The sequence below is a fragment of the Rana temporaria genome, chromosome 3 (genome assembly GCF_905171775.1).
Source record: "Rana temporaria chromosome 3, aRanTem1.1, whole genome shotgun sequence".
NCBI lineage: Eukaryota > Metazoa > Chordata > Amphibia > Anura > Ranidae > Rana > Rana temporaria.
The window spans coordinates 300,493,535-300,511,982 of NC_053491.1; the positions used below are offsets into that span (position 1 = coordinate 300,493,535).

The 18,448-nt window shown below is 40.7% G+C and overlaps 1 protein-coding gene across 1 annotated transcript in view; it reads right to left on the minus strand.

Annotated features, from left to right (window-relative positions):
* Positions 1-6,283: 6,283 nt before the first annotated feature.
* Positions 6,284-18,448, minus strand: part of LOC120930265 (E3 ubiquitin-protein ligase Jade-2-like) — a 65,872-nt gene continuing 53,707 nt past the window's right edge. Inside the window, exon 2 of the mRNA XM_040341490.1 lies at positions 6,284-10,055. Within this exon, the coding sequence (XP_040197424.1) occupies positions 9,196-9,975 (780 nt within the window). The 5' untranslated portion in view covers positions 9,976-10,055 and the 3' untranslated portion in view covers positions 6,284-9,195. The remainder of the gene's footprint in view (positions 10,056-18,448) is intronic.

The window sequence follows — 18,448 nt, forward strand, 5'->3', positions numbered from 1 at the left end:
CAGGTTGGCAGGAAGGGGAAAGGGAGGAAGAGACCAGAGATTTTCTCGTAAAGGCAGGACTTTCTAGACTGGAGGAGACGGAGATCTTGAACATGGATCGCCCCATGACAGAGGCAGAAATAAAAATAGCTCTAAATACCATCACGGGCGGAAAGAGCCCGGGTCCGGATGGGTTCTCCACCTTGTACTATAAGAGATTTAGTAATATACTGATTCCAAGGTTGTGCAAATACTTTAATGGGCTAGGCTCCGAATTCGAAACTAGTAGTGAAGCTACAGCGGCCGTGGTTGCTATAATTTTGAAAGAAGGGAAAGATAGCTCTCTCTGCTCGGGATACAGACCTATTTCTCTGTTAAATACAGACATCAAGCTTTTTGCCAAAATTCTTGCAGGGCGCCTGAAGGGGGTTATGCACTCTTTGGTGCACCCCGACCAAGTAGGGTTTGTACCCAACAGAGAGGGCAAAGACAATAGTCTAAGGGCAATTCTCCTGCTTCAGACCATAAGGCAGAACGAGTCCCCCGGTCTACTCCTGTCAGTTGATGCTGAAAAAGCTTTCGACAGGGTAGACTGGGGGCTCATGACGGAGACCCTTACTGCCATGGGAATAGGATGTCCCGTTGGATCAAAACACTTTACCTCCATCCTACCGCAAAAATTAAAATAAACGGTACGTTATCGGAACCCTTCGAGATGAAAAATGGGACAAGGCAGGGGTGCCCCCTGTCCCCCCTCCTTTTCATTCTATCATTAGAGCCATTGTTGGCTACTATTCGTAAGGATCCCGATATTAATGGAGTAAGAGTAGACGGGGAGGAACACAAATTATCGGCTTTTGCCGATGATATTTTATTTTATTTAACCAACCCGGTCAAATCCATTCCAAAGTATTGAAACAATACAGTGCCATTTCTAACTTTAAAATAAATGTAACCAAATCAGAAATCTCGAACATTAATTTAAATAAAAGAGAGGTAGGATTAGTGAAGGAAGTCTGTGCTTTTCCCTGGACTAAAGAACTAAAGTATTTAGGTATTAAACTCGCCAACACAGTACAGAAGATGTATAAAATAAACTATGTTCCCTTACTAAATGAGATTAAGAACAAACTAAAAAGTATGGCAAATAAACCCATATCATGGATTGGACGCATAAATATGCTGAAGATGGTTGTAGTTCCAAAAATTCTTTATAAATTCTTACTGGTTCCAATCATCCTCCCACAGCAATTTCTGAGTATTCTTAACACCTTGTTACTAAACTACGTATGGAAAAACAAGAAGCATAGAATATCCCTCTCCACACTAAAACAGGGAAAGCTACTCGGCGGGCTGGCTGTACCGGATATCAAAAGTTATTATAAAGCGGCGGTCCTATCGCGGGCGGTAGAATGGGCTCGGAACAGGCCAGATAAAAGATGGGTGCAAATTGAGAAAGCGTTAACTAGCAAATATTTGAATAATATCTTATGGATCCCTGCACAACACAGAGCACTAGATCACAAAATACACGATATAACACGAGACAATTTAAGAATGTGGGATAGAACTCAGGCACAATTAGAAGGGAAATTCAATTCCCCATTAATGAATTTAAAAGAAAATCCTTATTTTGCACCTGGGGAAAACAAAATCGGAGGGAACTGGATTAGGAAAGACACTGTGCACTTAGGAGATATTATTAAAGACGGAGAAATAATGACCTACGGAGATTTGAAATCCAAAACGGACTATTGGAATCTCGATAGGTGGCATTATTCCCAGCTGCATCACTTTGTGCGGCACCTCCCCCGCCCATTACGGATGGAGGCGGAGCTGACTCCACTTGAGAGGATTTGTAAATCTAAGAATTCAAAGGGCACTATCACTAAACTTTACGGGATATTGGTCAAGATAGGTTCTCGGGGAGAAGCACCCTTTATAGATAAATGGGAAAGAGAGTTAGGTATCACGAGAGGGGCAAACACTTTTCAGAGGATCATTCAATTAACCCACTCATCTGCAATAGACGTACGCACAGCCGAAGCAAATTATAAGTGCATCTCAGGGTGGTATATCACTCCGGAGAAAGCTAATAAATTTAAAGCAAACCAGCCCGCAGAGTGTTGGCGGGGCTGTTCAGAAATAGGCACGATGGCCCATTTATGGTGGCTATGCCTAAAAATCCAAATCTATTGGGACACAATATTGAGCCAAATAAAGGCCATAACGGGTGAGGAGATAAAGAAAGACCCCTGGGTCGTGCTCTTTCACGGTAGCCTTGAAGGGGTAAAAAAATATAAGCAGTCTTTACTCCCCCATCTCTTAAACGCAGCCAAGAGACTCATACCCAAAAAGTGGCAGGAGAAGGAAAGCCCACACGTCTGGAACTGGATTGACGAAGTAGAGGAAACGTATAGGTTAGAAGAACTAAAGGACAGTCATCTGGAAATGAATAGTGAATATAGGGAGAAATGGGTAAAATGGAAGGAATACAAAAAAACATGGAGCTATGCTGAGAGAGTCAGGGTTTGCTAGGAACAAGAAATGTGTAAGTAGACCTTAAACCACATGCATCTTTTTTATTGTCTTCTATTAGAGGGACATGTATACATAGTTTCCTTTGCTGAACTTGTTAGGAGATATCTTTGAGGGGAATAGGACGAGATCCCTGGGAGCCATGAGGGGAGGGGGGGGCGTAAATAATTTTAAGAATCTTTGTCAAATGATATTGGGTCTCGACCAGCATTGATGGGGTGTCGAAGGGTATGTAGTAGGGTCAAGGCCTTTCTGCCCCAGCGGTTGGCCGACATAGAAACTGTAATACTTACGATTAAGTTAAAAAAAAAAAAAAAAAAAGAGTGCAGAATAAATACCACATATGATGCAAACCACAACCTGAGACGTAAGAAGCATCAAATCATGAGCTGGTCTCTAGAATTTGGTAAAAAGCTGAGGTGGTAAAAAAAAAAAAAAAAAAAACAATTATGGGCATCTTGAGAGGAATCCAGTAACAATTCTACTTCATGATACTCCCTTATCCAACAACAAATATAAACATTCCTTACTGAAACATCTCCTTATGTTATAAAGCCTGCATTCTATCACTAAACAATCTGTTCACCCCTACCAAGTCACATTTGCTTGCCAGAATTGCAGAAAACCAAATGGGAAATCTTACTATGGCTATGAAGGTTCAGGAGGAGAAGTATTGGCAGATTTGGAAACCATATTTCTTTTAAAAAGAGAAAATACCACTAGCCTCACAGCAGAAGGTTAGACAATGCTCTCCTTTTGCTGGTCTTGATGTAGCAATGTGAAGTGGGGAAGGGATGGGGACTTCCTTCCCATACCCAACTACTCGCACTTACTTTCTTCCCTCTTACCTTTACGTTTTTTTTTTCTTTTTTTGCTCTCTCTCTCTTTATTCCTCTTACCCTCTCTGTCCATTGGGTTTAAATATATGTCTTGAGTTCCCTTTGTAAACTAAAGACACATATAAAAGAAGTTTCTGTGAAACAGTAGTCATTTGTAATGATAACTGGGATGCAACCATTGCAAACAAGTCTCATGATTCAAATTTATTTTTTATTGTCTTGTCAACTTTTATGGCCGTTATGCTATGTCATTATTGTATTCATGATCTGTATCTTACAATGGGTACTTTATATTGATTAGTCCATCCCATATTTTATGTACTGCTGTTTCTCCAAAATAAACATAGGTTTGATAAAAAAATAAAAATTCCTTTATAGTGGACTTATGCTAAATTGAGCCTTGACCAGCATTTTCTTAATGGAAAATAACTCGTTCTGTTGATCCACTAGCTATCAAAGCAAGACTATTAACAGAATGTTATGTAAAATTACTGTTAGGGACTGACCACTTTAAAGAAAATCTTCATGAAAAATGCAAATTAAGCTCACCCTTGTCCCTATTTCACATTCTTGTCAATCTCTCCTTCTGGTTGTAGACATGCAGTAGGAACATGAAATGCGCCAACTTTATGGGGCATATCCTAAAATAGTCCATACACATTGTGATATGCATTTTAATGATCACTTTTGTATTTGGGCAATTTAGTTATGGGCAGTTTTATTATTTGTTGTACAATAAAATATAAATTTTATTATAAGTACAATAGTACCTTGGATTATGAGCAAAATTCATTCAAAAAGCATGCTTGTAATTCAAAGTACTGTATATCTGGTATATCAAACCGAGTTTCCCCATAGGAATCAATGGAAACTCAGATAATTCATTCCACAGTGACTGCTGGTGTATGCAGTACTGTATGTGGCCAAAGGTGCGGGGGTGCCGGTGAATGCAGTACCGCCCGTGGCCAGAGGTGAAGGGGCGGAGTGTCTCCGAGTGTCACTGGCGCCCCGCACCCCTGGCCAAATGTGGTAACACACACCCCAGCGGGTTAAATCCTGCTCACAAATCGAGCCAGGAATTAAAAAAAAATTGCTCGTATTGTGAAATGCTTGTAAACCGCGTTACTCACAATCTGAGGTTTCATTGTATTTGGATTTTTCTGGCAGCACACTTAAATTCCTATATTGTATTGTTTATTATATGCTTGTTCAATCCTTATAGGATGGTGTTTCTAGGAAATAGGATGTAATCACTTATAATATGAGATTCTACTAATTATGGAGTATATGGTACCCTTTTTAAACATTTATGTATAACTAGTCAGGTTTTTATTGCTGTCTGTGCCTGCCTTAGTGAGATTCACCCTCTCTATTTGTCCTAATTACCACTATTACCAAAAGTGAAAGCAAAAGAAAATCACAAATTTTTTGGAGGTTTTCTATTTTGTTTGTAACTTTTTGCAAAAATGTGAAATATCTAAGATTTTGTTTATTTCTTGTTTCGATGTGGTTTTGTTTTCAGAATTATACATATTTATATGTTTGTTTGATGCAGGAAGATAAGTGAATTATAATATTTGTGTAGGTGGCAGCATTCTTTCACATAAAAAGTATTTTAAAGCGCTGCTTCCCTCCAAAGTGCTGCGCCATGTTAGACACTCATACAAACAGCAACTTGTAAATAATGTAAATGTGATACTTTTCATTTGATAACTGAATACATTTTTAGCAGAAGGCATTCAAGAATAATTTGTTTTTCGTTTTGTCTGGCCACATAGTTTCAGCTTTGGTTAGATACCGATGTGTTGAAAAGCCTATGAACCATCATGCATCCATCCAGAACAGAAAATATCAACTTTCGGTGGACTTCTCCAGAGTGGGTTTTTGGAAATTTTTCCCAACTTTGTAAGCGGTGCCATAACACGTTTTCCCTCCTAATATTCTTTTTTTTTTTACTCTGCCTAAAAATTACAGTCAGTCAGAAAATAAGTGTCTTGCCAATATTTGTTGGGTTAAGAGTTATTATATACCTAGAGAACAAAACCTTTGTAATACATTAATGTTTAACAAGTGTGCACAAAGAAAGCTGGTTGTTCTTTAAAGAAAATTCTCAGTTTGCTTTCTGTACTGATCAGGCAAATAACACTAAAAGTAGGTCATGAAGCAATGGTTTGTGGGTAACTTTGTATCCATAGTTTAACTGAAGCACACAGAAGCAATAACAGTAAATGCAGCATATTACTTATTGGTATTAAACCAATACTAGTAATCATATCTAAATTCTAACAAGCATGTAAAGTTGAACTAGTCCTAACCTGTATTTAAAATTTTTAACACAAAAACCCTTCATTGGCTCCACGTTAGTAAAAGTTGGAGCTCTGTAATCCAAACTAATTGGATTCTGCTAATTACGAACAGCCACCTGAACTGTCTGGTTTCACTTGCCCACCAGCAATATAGCCAAATACGAAACGTGTTGTAAACGTGCAAGATTATTTCACATCATGCACAACACTCAACCCTATTTATCAAAGTATTTGAAGGATTCTTTGTTTCAATCTCACATTGAAAATGGAAGAAAAAGTCTCAATCTTTGTTATGGGCATGACATTTTTTTCTTCAGACACTTTACTAAAAAACAAAGGGCATATTTATAGTATAATCCTTGATTGTTTTTCTATTTTTGTGTAGTTATATGAAACAAGCTACTGGAGTGAAACATTATAGAAAGGTATAACAGTTTAAGCTGCTGGTACGGCTGTTCCCGAAAGGCATTTTGACAAGATAATCATAACTGATGACGTAAAGTAAGTTGTAAATAAAAACAGTAGGGGGCGCAGTCATCAGACTTTAAGCTGTGTATACAGACATTTATTTCTACTGTTGGATGTTGTGAGCTCATATGATCCAAGATTGAAACAACTGCATTTTTTTTTTACCCCCAATAGTTTGCTTAAGGTACGTATCTGAACTGTAACTTTTACTCATATACAAACATTCTTTGGCATCTGCTGAATGATTTTTGTCTGACTTACAGTATTCTTGGAGTATATTTTCCTTTGCTGGAAAAGCTACAGGTTTGTAGGCCGCAGAAATGCCCTGTGTTTGTGTTTTTGCTTTTTTATTCAATTATATGACATGTGGTTTTCCCTGAGCTCACCCTGGGGTCACACAAACTGCAAAATATCAAATACATATTTAAAGAATGCTGTAAGATAAAATTAGATGTTCTGACCCATACACAATTTCACTGACAGAAGCACAAAGCATTTTTTTAAGGCTTAAAGGGACTTATATCACTGCGTGTTGGCTAATGTGCTAATTGTCTCAAATGTCAACAGTGCTTAGTTTCTGGTATGTCCCTGTAAAACAAAGAAAATAGTTTTTTCCGCCATTATTGGTGCACCAAAGCATCATGAGCCTTCTGACAACTGAGTTTACCTATACATGTTAGCGAAGGCAAAATGACTCCATCCTCATATGGAAGGATTTTAAACCATGTCACACATGCTAAATTAAACAATATTATTATTATGCTATAAATGAGTGATCATTTTTACATTTTCATCAAATTTTCAGAACACAAACTGGCTACACAAAAACCTTGACTTGAAATTTACAGATCTCTCAAAAAATTGAAGTGCAAACGAGGTAAAAACCTGAGACATGTACGTCTATACAATTTGAAGCCAACATAGGTACAACAAGAAACAATGGTTGAAGCTGGTAGTTGGTACTAGCCCTGTGAAATGAGTTAGGACACTTAACCTGTAATGACACGACCCTGAATGGACATCATTAGAAAGGGTTCTCAAAATTGGAAGCGCTGTATTCGTTTTCAACTTCATTGTTTGGTACAAAGATGTTGTTGTATGTTAGCAAAAAGGGGTCCATTATCTCCTAAATAAATACAGCACACTGATAGTGTTTATTGAGTAATGTGAACAGTGTTGAACATAAAAGTTTAGTTACCCCTAAACTTAGGCCAAACAACTTAGTTTTTAACCTAATTTCATGAAAAACTGGCCACTGTTAAGGGGAGACCACAACTCCCCCACCTCATCAATAGAATATATATGATACGCATAGCACAGTAACTGCTGGAACTAACAGATTGGGCCATATACATATGGCCAAAAGCTTTGAAGATCAAAGTGTCTGTGTCTGTGTTTCAGGTCTGGCTCAGTAGCTTAATCACTATGTGTATGGCCAGTATCCTAGACTGATAGAAGGGCTTAGCTTTACCCGAAATAGGAACTCCTATGTTCCTTGAAGTAACTAGGAAGCGCTGTTGACAGTAATTATTGTGGAAAAAATCAAGATGCCACAGGTTATGTACAGTGCAATTCAAAGTCAGTATACACCCTTATTAGGAGAGTTTCTGACAAAAATGTGTCATTGGAAATTTTGGAGGAACCTATTCTGTCCCACCGAAGTCAGCACATGGATTAGTTACCAAATCTTTGCATAATTCCCTTAGAGTACCAGTGCATTGTCATAAGCAGGTAAATGTAAGCAGTGATTGGCAACACAATGTTTAACTGTCTATTTTTACTGTTCTGTTGACATTAGATGCCATGCTATCTATGTGTGGTTATCGTAATGATCCTTATTAAACAAAAGACTGTGGATAATCCACAAAAGTGCATTTATATACATATTTTCCATTTGGAACCCCTGCGCTAAATAGATAATACCAATATTTTTTGCTATCATCTCCGTTGACAAAACAGGATGCAAGCTTTTTTTAGTGGAACCAAACATGTTATGTCAGGAAATCTGAAATGTTGTCACTTTAGTTGAGATACATCTTTTATGATGCCAAGCTGGCCATATTTTTAGGCGTGTTGGTACTTGAACAATATAGATCACCAACAACGGAAGTGTTAGAGGCAGCCCATTCTCACAATATGACATTTACAGTTGTAAGTATCTTCATAGCACTGTTACAAAGGAATGGAACACGCATTAGAACTTAATTGTAACTCAATCACGAGTGCAGATGGAACTGGATATCCCTTATATTGATGAATAGGTGGTTTAAAATGTCTTGTTACAAAAACAATTACCTAAGTTGTACCCTCTTGGCTCAACCACAGGGGCGAAGCCTGGTTTATCCACCTGAGCAAGTAAATCCAACTAGCTTTTAATGGGCTTAGCCATATATGTTTTCCAATAGATGTTTGCACATTCCATTTACAGACGTAGCAGATGTATTGATAAGAAGAGCCTTGCTTGGCTCATAGTGCCACACGCTTCTGCTATGTACATGTCTGCTTTTGGCCAACAAAAAAGTCCCAACGGAAGAGAATGAGTTTGAGAAGAACAAAGATTAAACTTTTAAACAGCTGGAGTTGCCTTTCCCTACTTATAAGTGCTTTCTTCAAATAAGCAATTATTTTGTGCTTTTCTTTCCCCTTTTGCTTATTTTACTATGTATTTTTCCTTTTTTGATGAAGGGAGGACATTTCAATGTGTATTTTCATCACTGCCCTTACATAAAATAATGCCCATTTAATGTTATCTCATCATCCTTTAACAGTTTTCTTTGGGGTATCAAGCACAAGTCCTTGATTTATGTGCTTGCATTAAAGGGCATATGCATTGTGATCTACCATGAAACATTTACAATAGAACAACCTGTGTTTGTGAGGCATAATGTGTAAATAGCAGAGAAAGACAACTGTACTGAACCTGCTTATGTGTTACATATACGTGACTATATGCAAGACATATTACAAATACATGACTCTTCTGGAAAAAGTAGGTGTGTTGAAAATGGCAGTCATCTCTTGATTTAGGCATCATTGAGCTGTCCAGTATATTTTCAGCTAGAAAATTAAGATGCCAAAATACTCATTCGAACAATATCATCATTTGATGGGTCAAACTGGCTAAGTTGCATCCTTGCTTTACTTGACTCCTCATCTGAGTTGGTCATTTCAGCATCTGAATAGTAGCCATCAGTTTCATTGTCTAAATGGGGGTTTTCTTTGGGCATTCCCTTGACTCTAAGTCCATTTGCCCTTTCTGGATCTACACACTTTGTCTCCAGATTTGTTTTTCCTCCCTTTGGTAACTTAAACCTTGTGACGGTTTTTGCAGAACCCAATGACTCAGGCACTTTGCCAAGAGAATCAGACTTGGGTTGTGTGCATCTCACTGTCATTTCACTGTTATTTACTTGACTCTGATCTGAGAATTTACCATCAGACTTCAACACAGAGCACATTCTCAATGTCTTTTTCTCAACAGGGCCTTTGTGGTCCACTTGTACCTTGGCAGCTCCTTTGCCAGTTTTGTTTGATTTGGAGTTGTAGCCAGGAGGTATTTCAGTCTCATCTGATAAATAGTTTGCATTATTCCATTGGGCCGAGTCATCCTGCGGATTCCTATGAACAGTTTCAGGACTGTTTCTTGGTAGTTTTTTCCTACCATTCATTCTTGTTTTGCTTTTAACCTTCTTTACAGTCTCCATCTGTTTGAAAGGAGATTTGAGTGAGTTATCCATCATGATGCTTAACAGTGTCTCTTCATCCTGTAACAGTTCTTCTGACAGAAGACCAGAAGTGTCATTCTCTTTGTGACCATTGTTTAAGGCCCACTCACTCATTGTCATGTTCTCAGTGGTGATCTGAACTGACTGAGCTAGCCAGCTGTTAAAAAATGTGCCATCTATAGGGAGTGTTGATGACAAACCTAGAAAGACACATAAACCACATATTTTTAAATATTAAAATACAGATTCACACAACAATACAAAAATTCAGTGTTTAAAAATTGTCACGCAAAATATACTTGGCTATTGACCTTGATTCTAAAATGCTAATTGACTGGCAGTTATGCTGACCCACTAGCTTCTATATCATTTAAATAACTGATCTCAAACACATACATAGAACAAGAAACTAGTAAAAAAGTCAAAACTCATTGGCCCAGATTCACAGACACTGGCGCATATTTATGCCGCCGTAGCGTATCTCCTTTACGCTATGCCGACGCAGCGCAGAGAGGCAAGCACTGAATTCACAAAGCACTTCCTCCCAAATCTGCGCTGGGTTTCCAAGGCGCAAGTCGGCGTAAGTGGAAGTGGGCGTGAGCCATGCTAATGAGGCGTGACCCCATGCAAATGATGGGCCGAGCGCCAGACAGATACGAATCGCCAACTGTGCATGCGCCGTCCCGTGGACGCATCTCAGTGTGCATGCTCACAATCACGTCGGAACAACTGCCTAAGATACGTCAGATCACTGCCTACGGCGTGAACGTAACCTACGCCTAGTCATATTCACGTCCTATGTAAACTACGTAAAATACGTCGGCTTGTGTTCCCTGGTGCAGCCCTTTGCATGGATGCTGCTGAGTTACACCTCCTTTATGGGGCATAACTTTACGCCAGACGAAGGACTTTACATGCACTGCGTCGGACGGACGGACGTTCATGAATTGGCGTATCTCCCTCATTTGCATATGTGAATAGAAAATCAATGGGAGCGCCAAATATGTCCAGCGTAAATATGCGCCCACTCTACGCCGGCGTAGGCAAGTTACGTTGGTCGGATGAAGCCTATTTTCAAGCGTATCTTAGTTTCTGAGTCAGGCGCATAGATACGTCAGCGCATATTTGCACTTACGCGGCGAGATACATTGGCGCAAGTGCTTTGTGAATCCGGGCCATTATCTGCACACATGTTCCAGGTAAGTGGCTCAAAGTATTCAAGCAGCAAGGTTACCAAAACAGCATGGATGCTAGTATGTTCAGACGCTCAGCAATGGCAGCGCCCATTTTTCTGTTATGACAGGTTTCCTTTAACCACTTGCCCACTGGGCATTTAAACCCCCTTCCTAACCATTCCAATTTTCAGCTTTCAGCACTAGATGAGCGCCTTGAATGACAATTACTCAGTCATGCAACACTGTACCCATATTAAATTTTTGTTTCGTTTTTTCACACAAATATAGCTTTTTTTGGTGGTATAATCAATGATTACCACAGTTTATTTTTGTTGTTTTTTACGCTATAAATAGAAAAAGACCAAAAAATTTGTAAACAAAATGCATTTTTCTTTGTTTCGGTTATACAATTTTGCAAATTAGTAATTTTTCTTTATAAATTTTGGCCAAAAATTATACTGCTACATATCTTCGGTAAAAATAACCCAAATAACACCACTGCACCAATAGCATGAGATTTTGACCGGCTCTCTATGGAGCCGGTTCACATATCACCGCTGTAGCTCAGGTGCGAATTTGCACAGGAGCTCTGTGCGTCTCTTGGTCCATTTCAGGTACGAATTCAGCAAAAATTCGGGCTGAAATCTGACCTGAAACGGTGAACCAGGACGCACCAGACCCCTGCTGGAAGCCGCATGCGGCGATGGTGTGAACCCAGCCTTAGAGTCTACAAGCTATGGTGGCAATAATTAAAAATTTATCACACCTGATGTACTGACGGCCTATCTTACTTCTTGATACACCAAGTGGCGGTTCACACTGAGGCAGCTTCAAAATTGCCTGACTCTGAAGCCGCCCTGTACAGCACGACTTCAGCGTGGCTTGCAAATGACTTCTGTAAAAGTGGTAAATGCAAGCCACTTCGAAGTTGCCCCTAAAAGGTACAGGAACCTTTTTCTAAGTCGGGGTGACTCGAGTCGCTCCGATTAGAACGGTTCCATTGCACTGCATGGAGCACGACTTGTCAGGCGGCTAAGTCGTCTGACAAGTTGCCTCAGTGTGAACTGAGCCTTGTTAGCCAGGAAAGTACAAATACCCCCCCCCCCCCCAAATGACCTTTTTTTGTAAAGTAGACATTCCAAGCTATTTAGTAAGAGGCATGGAGAGTTTTTGGAAGTTGTAATTTTTTTTTCACAATTCTTTGCAAAGTTAGGATTTATTTTTTCCACAAAATTGTCATATTACCAAGTTATTTCTCACACACTGTATAGGCATACTTGCAACTACAACCCAAAACACATTCTGCTACTCCTCCTAAATATGGCGATACCACCTGTGTGACTTTTACACAGCCTGGCCACATAGAGATCCCCAACATGCAAGTAGCACCTCCAGGCATTCTAGGAGCATAAATTACACGTTTGAAGGCCCTGGAACACCAGGACAATGAAAACACCCACAAAATTACATTCTGCTACGCCTCCTGAGTATGGCGATACCACATGTGAGACTTTTACACAGCCTGGCCACATACAGAGGCCCAACATTCAGGGGGACCCATCAGGCGCTCTAGGGACATAAAATTAGAAATCCAATTTCCTAACTACCTATTACACTTTTGTGAGGCACTGTAGGGCACTGATAAGCACTGTAGTGGCAGAAATGAGCACTGATGTGGCACAGATGAGCGCTGATGTGGCACAGATGAGCGCACTGATGTGGCATGGATGAAGAATGGATGTGGCATGAATGACCACAGATGAGGCCAGATGTGGCACGGATGGGCATGGATGAGGCTCGGATGTGAATAATTGAGGCACATATGGGCATGAATGAGGCACATTAGTGCATGAATGAGGCATAGATGGGCATGAATGAGGCATAGATGGGCATGAATGAGGCATGAATGGAGGGGTGTGGTTTCGGCATGAAGCAGTGAGGATGCTTCTCCTGTAAGCTCCTGTGCTGGCACCCGTATTAATAGTTTTACTTCGATATCTGACAGCTTTCACAGCACGGTCATCATGGGCAAGAGAACGGGTAAGACCCTGCCTAAGGAAAACCCCCCTATGGGCCCCATTAAACGCTTCCTGGCCACGGAACAGGACGACTTCACTGACACAGACGGACTAGGCTGCTCTCCACATGGCTCAGGCTCTGGCTCCGCCTCCCAACACAGGCCTGAATCCGGACATCAGTCTCCAGCTTCCTCTCTCGGCTCAGACAGAGATAGGAGCTTGTCTAGACTATCGGTCTAGACTATGGTAAGTTGACTGCCTACTTAAACAGATCCGCTCTGATCTGTCACAAGTGTTGGAGCAAGTGGAGGAAACTGAACAGCGCCTAGACCGCCATGCAGTAGCCATTAGAAGCCTGCAGACTACCACCCGCAATCTCTCTATTGCTCAAAGAATGGCTGTGTACCAAATCAAAGACCAAGAGAACCGTAACAGGCAGAACAATATACAGATAAGAGGCCTACCTGAGGCAACAAGGGATGTTGATCTCCCGGTCTCTTTCTGTGGTATCTTTAATGGCCTGCTGAGCAACCCGTCAGACATCCATTGAAATTGAACCGAGTCCACTGGGCCTTCTGCCCCTGCAACCTCTTTTCAGACACCCCGAGAGATATGCAGGGTTCACTACTATGAAGAGAAGGAGCTCCTTATGCAGAAGGCAAGAGAAGCAGCTACCCTGGACTTCGATGGGGTTACCCTGTCCTTCTTCCCCGATCTGGCTAGGGAAACCCTGGAGCGTCGTAGGGCCCTTAAACCCCTGACAGATAAGTTGTGTTCTGCCTCTATCAACTACCGATGGGGATTCCCGACTTCCCTCATAGCGAACAGGGATGGCAAACCCGCTGTTCTTCGTTTTCCCAGAAGACTTAAGCCCTATACACACGATCGGTTTGTCTGATTAAAACGGACCGATGGACCGTTTTAATCGGACAAACCGATCGTGTGTGGGCCCCATCGTTTTTTTCCATTGGTAAAAAAAAATAGAATCTGTTTTAAATTTTTTCTATGGTTAAAAAAACAATAGAAAAAAATGAACGTCTGTGGGGAAGTCCATCAGTCAAAAATCCATGCATGCTCAGGATCAAGTCGGCGCATGCATGGAAGCATTGAACTTCATTTTTCTCAGCACGTCGTAGTGTTTTACGTCACCGCGTTGGACACGATTTGATTTTAAACCGATGGTGTGTAGGCAAGACTGAGTAAAGTCAGCTTCATTGGATATCCGATAAAAAAATCCATCGGATTAGATTCCATCAAATATCCGATCGTGCTTTAGACTTCTATATGGATCTCAACATCAACCCTCTGGAACTCACAGGCTAGAAAGATGCTATCCCTCTGCTCTCTAATACCTCGGAGGTTCGCTAGCGGAAAGTAGATTGGAAACGCCGCTCTGCCACACCGGGCTCTTCACCACAGATGGGGTGAATCACCTATGATGTTGTCTCGTGGCCCTTATGTGGGGGTCTAGCCTCCACGCAAGTGTCAGATCGATTGATATGTTTGCTCTTTCAGTCCTTAAAGTTTGGTTGAACATTATTTTCTCTGCCTAACAGTGGTTTTGTTTCTGTTCATGCGTATGCTTTTGTTACTAAGCTATGGTTTTATTATATGAACACGTCATTGTTGTATGCACAGTGCCCATGCCGGAGCATCCAGATGGTTTTTGGTATGCACTGATGTCCGGGGGCTGCACAGCATCCCTCTGCGGGGCACCATGTGACCCCATGCCCCTGTGTAGTTGTCCTTCACTGGGTGACGTGCTAGTGGATGTTGGGCCCCGCGTGTGCACTGTATATGCACCGCAGATTTCTGCGTGCAAACCTTGTACAATCCTGCATGTGGTTTGAAGTTTTTGATTTGCTTTTTGTGTACTTTTACTGGTTTTCTCTCTTATGCTCTTTTTACCTCCCTCTTCTTTTTGCTCCCCCTCTCTTGCCTCGGCTCCAGAATCTTTGGTGGACTGTGCATCAAGAGTCTCCCCTATGGTTCCGAAGGCAATGGTAAATTTGATCTCCCTCAATGTGTGGGGACTCTATGCCCCTGGTAAGCAACATAACCTTTATAGAGAACTTAATCGCCTGCAAGGTGACATTGTCTTCTTGCAGGAAACTCACCTTAACCATACTACCTCTAACAAGCTTTTTTCCCCAGCACTATCCAACATGGCACTACAGCCTATCAGATGTTAATAAGGCAAAGGGAGTGGCCATTGGACTCTGTAGGGGAACCTCTTTCACATTTGAAACAAGACTAAGTGACCCCTCAGGACGATACCTTTTCCTGAGAGGCAGCCTGGGTAATATGCCATGCACTTTAGCTAATATATACACCCCAACCATGATCAAGCGGGTTTCATTGCAGCCACTCTTTCCAAATTGTGGGATTTCACTTGCGGGTGCATTCTCCTGGCAGGGGACTTTAGCACTCCCCTGGAACCCACCATAGACACATCACAGGGTAGATCTAGTATCTCCCACAAACATTTGATATATATCCGCACACGTCTACACGACACTCAACTCATGGATATTTGGAGGGTGATGCACCCGCAAGTGAAAAACTACACGCACTACTCACACCTACACCAATCCTATTCCAGGATAGATTATTTATTGACCATCATCACTTAGCCTTATTACTCGATTCTGACACTGAAACCTCAATATCGGATCATGCCACTATTAGTCTCAAATTGAAAATCCCCTCCTTGTCCATAAAGACTACAAACTGGAAACTTAATGATACCCTTATCTCTGGAGACATTGATAAAAAACTGATCGGGGATGAACTCTCTCTTTATTTAAAAGACAATACGGCCCCAGATGTTTCACCTAGTGTGCTCTGGAAGGCTCACAAGGCGCATATATGTGGAAAGCTCATAGAACTAGGTTCTAGGAAAAAAAGAGAGAACACATCTACAATCTGAGCTTATCCCGGAAATAGGTTCCTTAGAGAGAAAACATGAAACATTACAATCCCAGACAATATTTAATTCCCTGACTTTAAAGAGAAAATAATTAAAGGCCCTCTTCCACTCAGAACAGAAACAGCAATTTTGCATAATTTCCCAACGCATGTGCGAATGGGGAAATAAGCCTAGCTGACTTCTTGCTCGCTCGTTGCAACAGAAAAAAGCTGGAACATTTATATCCAATTTAAAATTAAGACTCCTTCTGACACCCTGGTACATGAGACCTTTGCCATAGCTAAAGAATTTTGTTTCTTCTATCAGTAACTCTTTCACGTGCAGCACACTGTAGCAGACAAAGTGGCTAGAGACACCCTTATCCAAGAATATCTTACACAAGCTAACCTACCAAAACTACCCACTTCCACTCTTGAAGCTCTGGAAGGGAAATTCACTACCTCAGAATTCAGGGTGGCGCTTAATGCCATGGCTAATTGCAAAGCTCCGGGACCAGATGGCCTAACAATAGCCTATTACCGCGCCTTCGTGGATACATTACTCCCTCGTTTAACTCCTTATGCTAACTCTGTTTCTGCAGGTAGTGTTCTCTGACCAAAAACTCTTCACGCTCACATTACTATTCTCCCTAAACCTGGTATGGACCCCAGCAACTGCGGAAGTTATAGACCAATTTCTCGATTGAACTTGATGCCAAACTATATGCTAAAGCCATCGCAAATAGACTCACACCCCTAATACCTCAATGGATATCTAGAGACCAAAGCCGATTCATCCCAGGGAGGGAGGCTTGTGATAATTTCCTAAAAACTCTATCTCTGATAGCTCAGGTTCGCAAAACTTCCCAGCCCACCCTTTTACTCTGAACAGATGCTTAAAAAGTGGAATATCTGATGGTGACGTTAACTCGCATTGACCCATCCCTGATATCCCGGATCGCAGCAGGTGACAAGAAAGTTCCCATGTTGCAAACAGCCATTGTAAATAATAGTGCCATTTGTACTACTATAAATTATATGAAAACACCAGAGAAAAATGTAACAATACATTTAAGTGTTTGTTCACCAATGCCAGAAGTCTGCCAAGCAAAACAGGTGAGTTGGAAGCTCTGGCGCATGAGGAGAGCTATGATGTAATCGGTATTGCTGAAACTTGGCTTCAATCCTCACATGACTGGGCTATTAATATTCCTGGCTATGCTCTCTTTCGGAAAGACAGGAAAGACAGGGTAAAAAGGAAAGGTGGAGGGGTCTGTCTCTATGTAAGAAGTGACCTCAAAGCAGAGGACAGAGGCGTGGCTGTGGACGTGATATATTTGGATTTTGCAAAAGCGTTCGATACAGTTCCGCACATACGGCTCATGTGTAAGGTAAGGTCTACAGGATTGGATATATCAGTTTGTAAATGGATAGAAAACTGTCTGAAAGACAGAATTCAGAGAGTCGTGGTTAATGATTCTTACTCTGAATGGTCCAATGTTATCAGTGGTGTACCCCAAGGTTCAGTGCTGGGACCCTTACTTTTCAATATATTTATAAATGATATTGGGTCTGAGATCAAAAGTAACATTTCTGTCTTTGCAGATGACACCAAGCTATGCAGTGGAATAACGTCCTTACAGGATGTCTCCAATTTACAAGCCGACCTCAATGCTCTGTCTAATTGGGCGACTGAGTGGCAGATGAGGTTTAATGTTGATAAATGTAAAGTTATGCATTTAGGGAATAAGAATATGCATGCATCATACATGCTAGGGGGAGTACAACTGGGGGGATCTGTAGTGGAGAAGGATTTGGGGGTCTTGGTAGATCATAAGCTCAATAATAACATGCAATGCCAAGCTGCGGTTTCCAAAGCGAGCAAAGTCCTTTCTTGTATTAACCTCCCTGGCGGTATGATTCTGTCTGGAATTACGTACCAAAAGCGGTACAATTATTTTGCAAGGAAATTTGGCGTTTTATACTGTTGGCCTTTAATTTTTAGAAATAACTCACTTAAATCTGACCAAGCAAGAGTCTTGTAGGCATCCCGGGTATGATTTTTTTTTTAAAAAAAATTATAAATTATAATATAATAAATAATTATAACAAATAATAATATAATTATAATAAAAATTATTCAATAATGTAATCAACTCAAAATCACTGAAATGTGCTCAGTTGCAGAATTGTCGCTGTCATTTTTTTTTTTATGACGAATTTCCCCACAAATCGCTATCGCACAATTCTGCAAGTGATTATAATTTATTATCGCTGTTTTCTAGCTGATCTAAAACCATTTTTGACATAAAGGGACACTTTTGGACAATCTACAGTTTTTAGGCAGAAATGAATTTTTTTCTTTTTATAAAAGTACATGTAGGGCACTGGACAGACCACTAGGGACAAGGGTGTGTGTATTTTTTACATACAGTACTGTAATCTATAAGATTACAGTATACTGTATGTAAAGTGTTTGTTTACTTTTTTGAA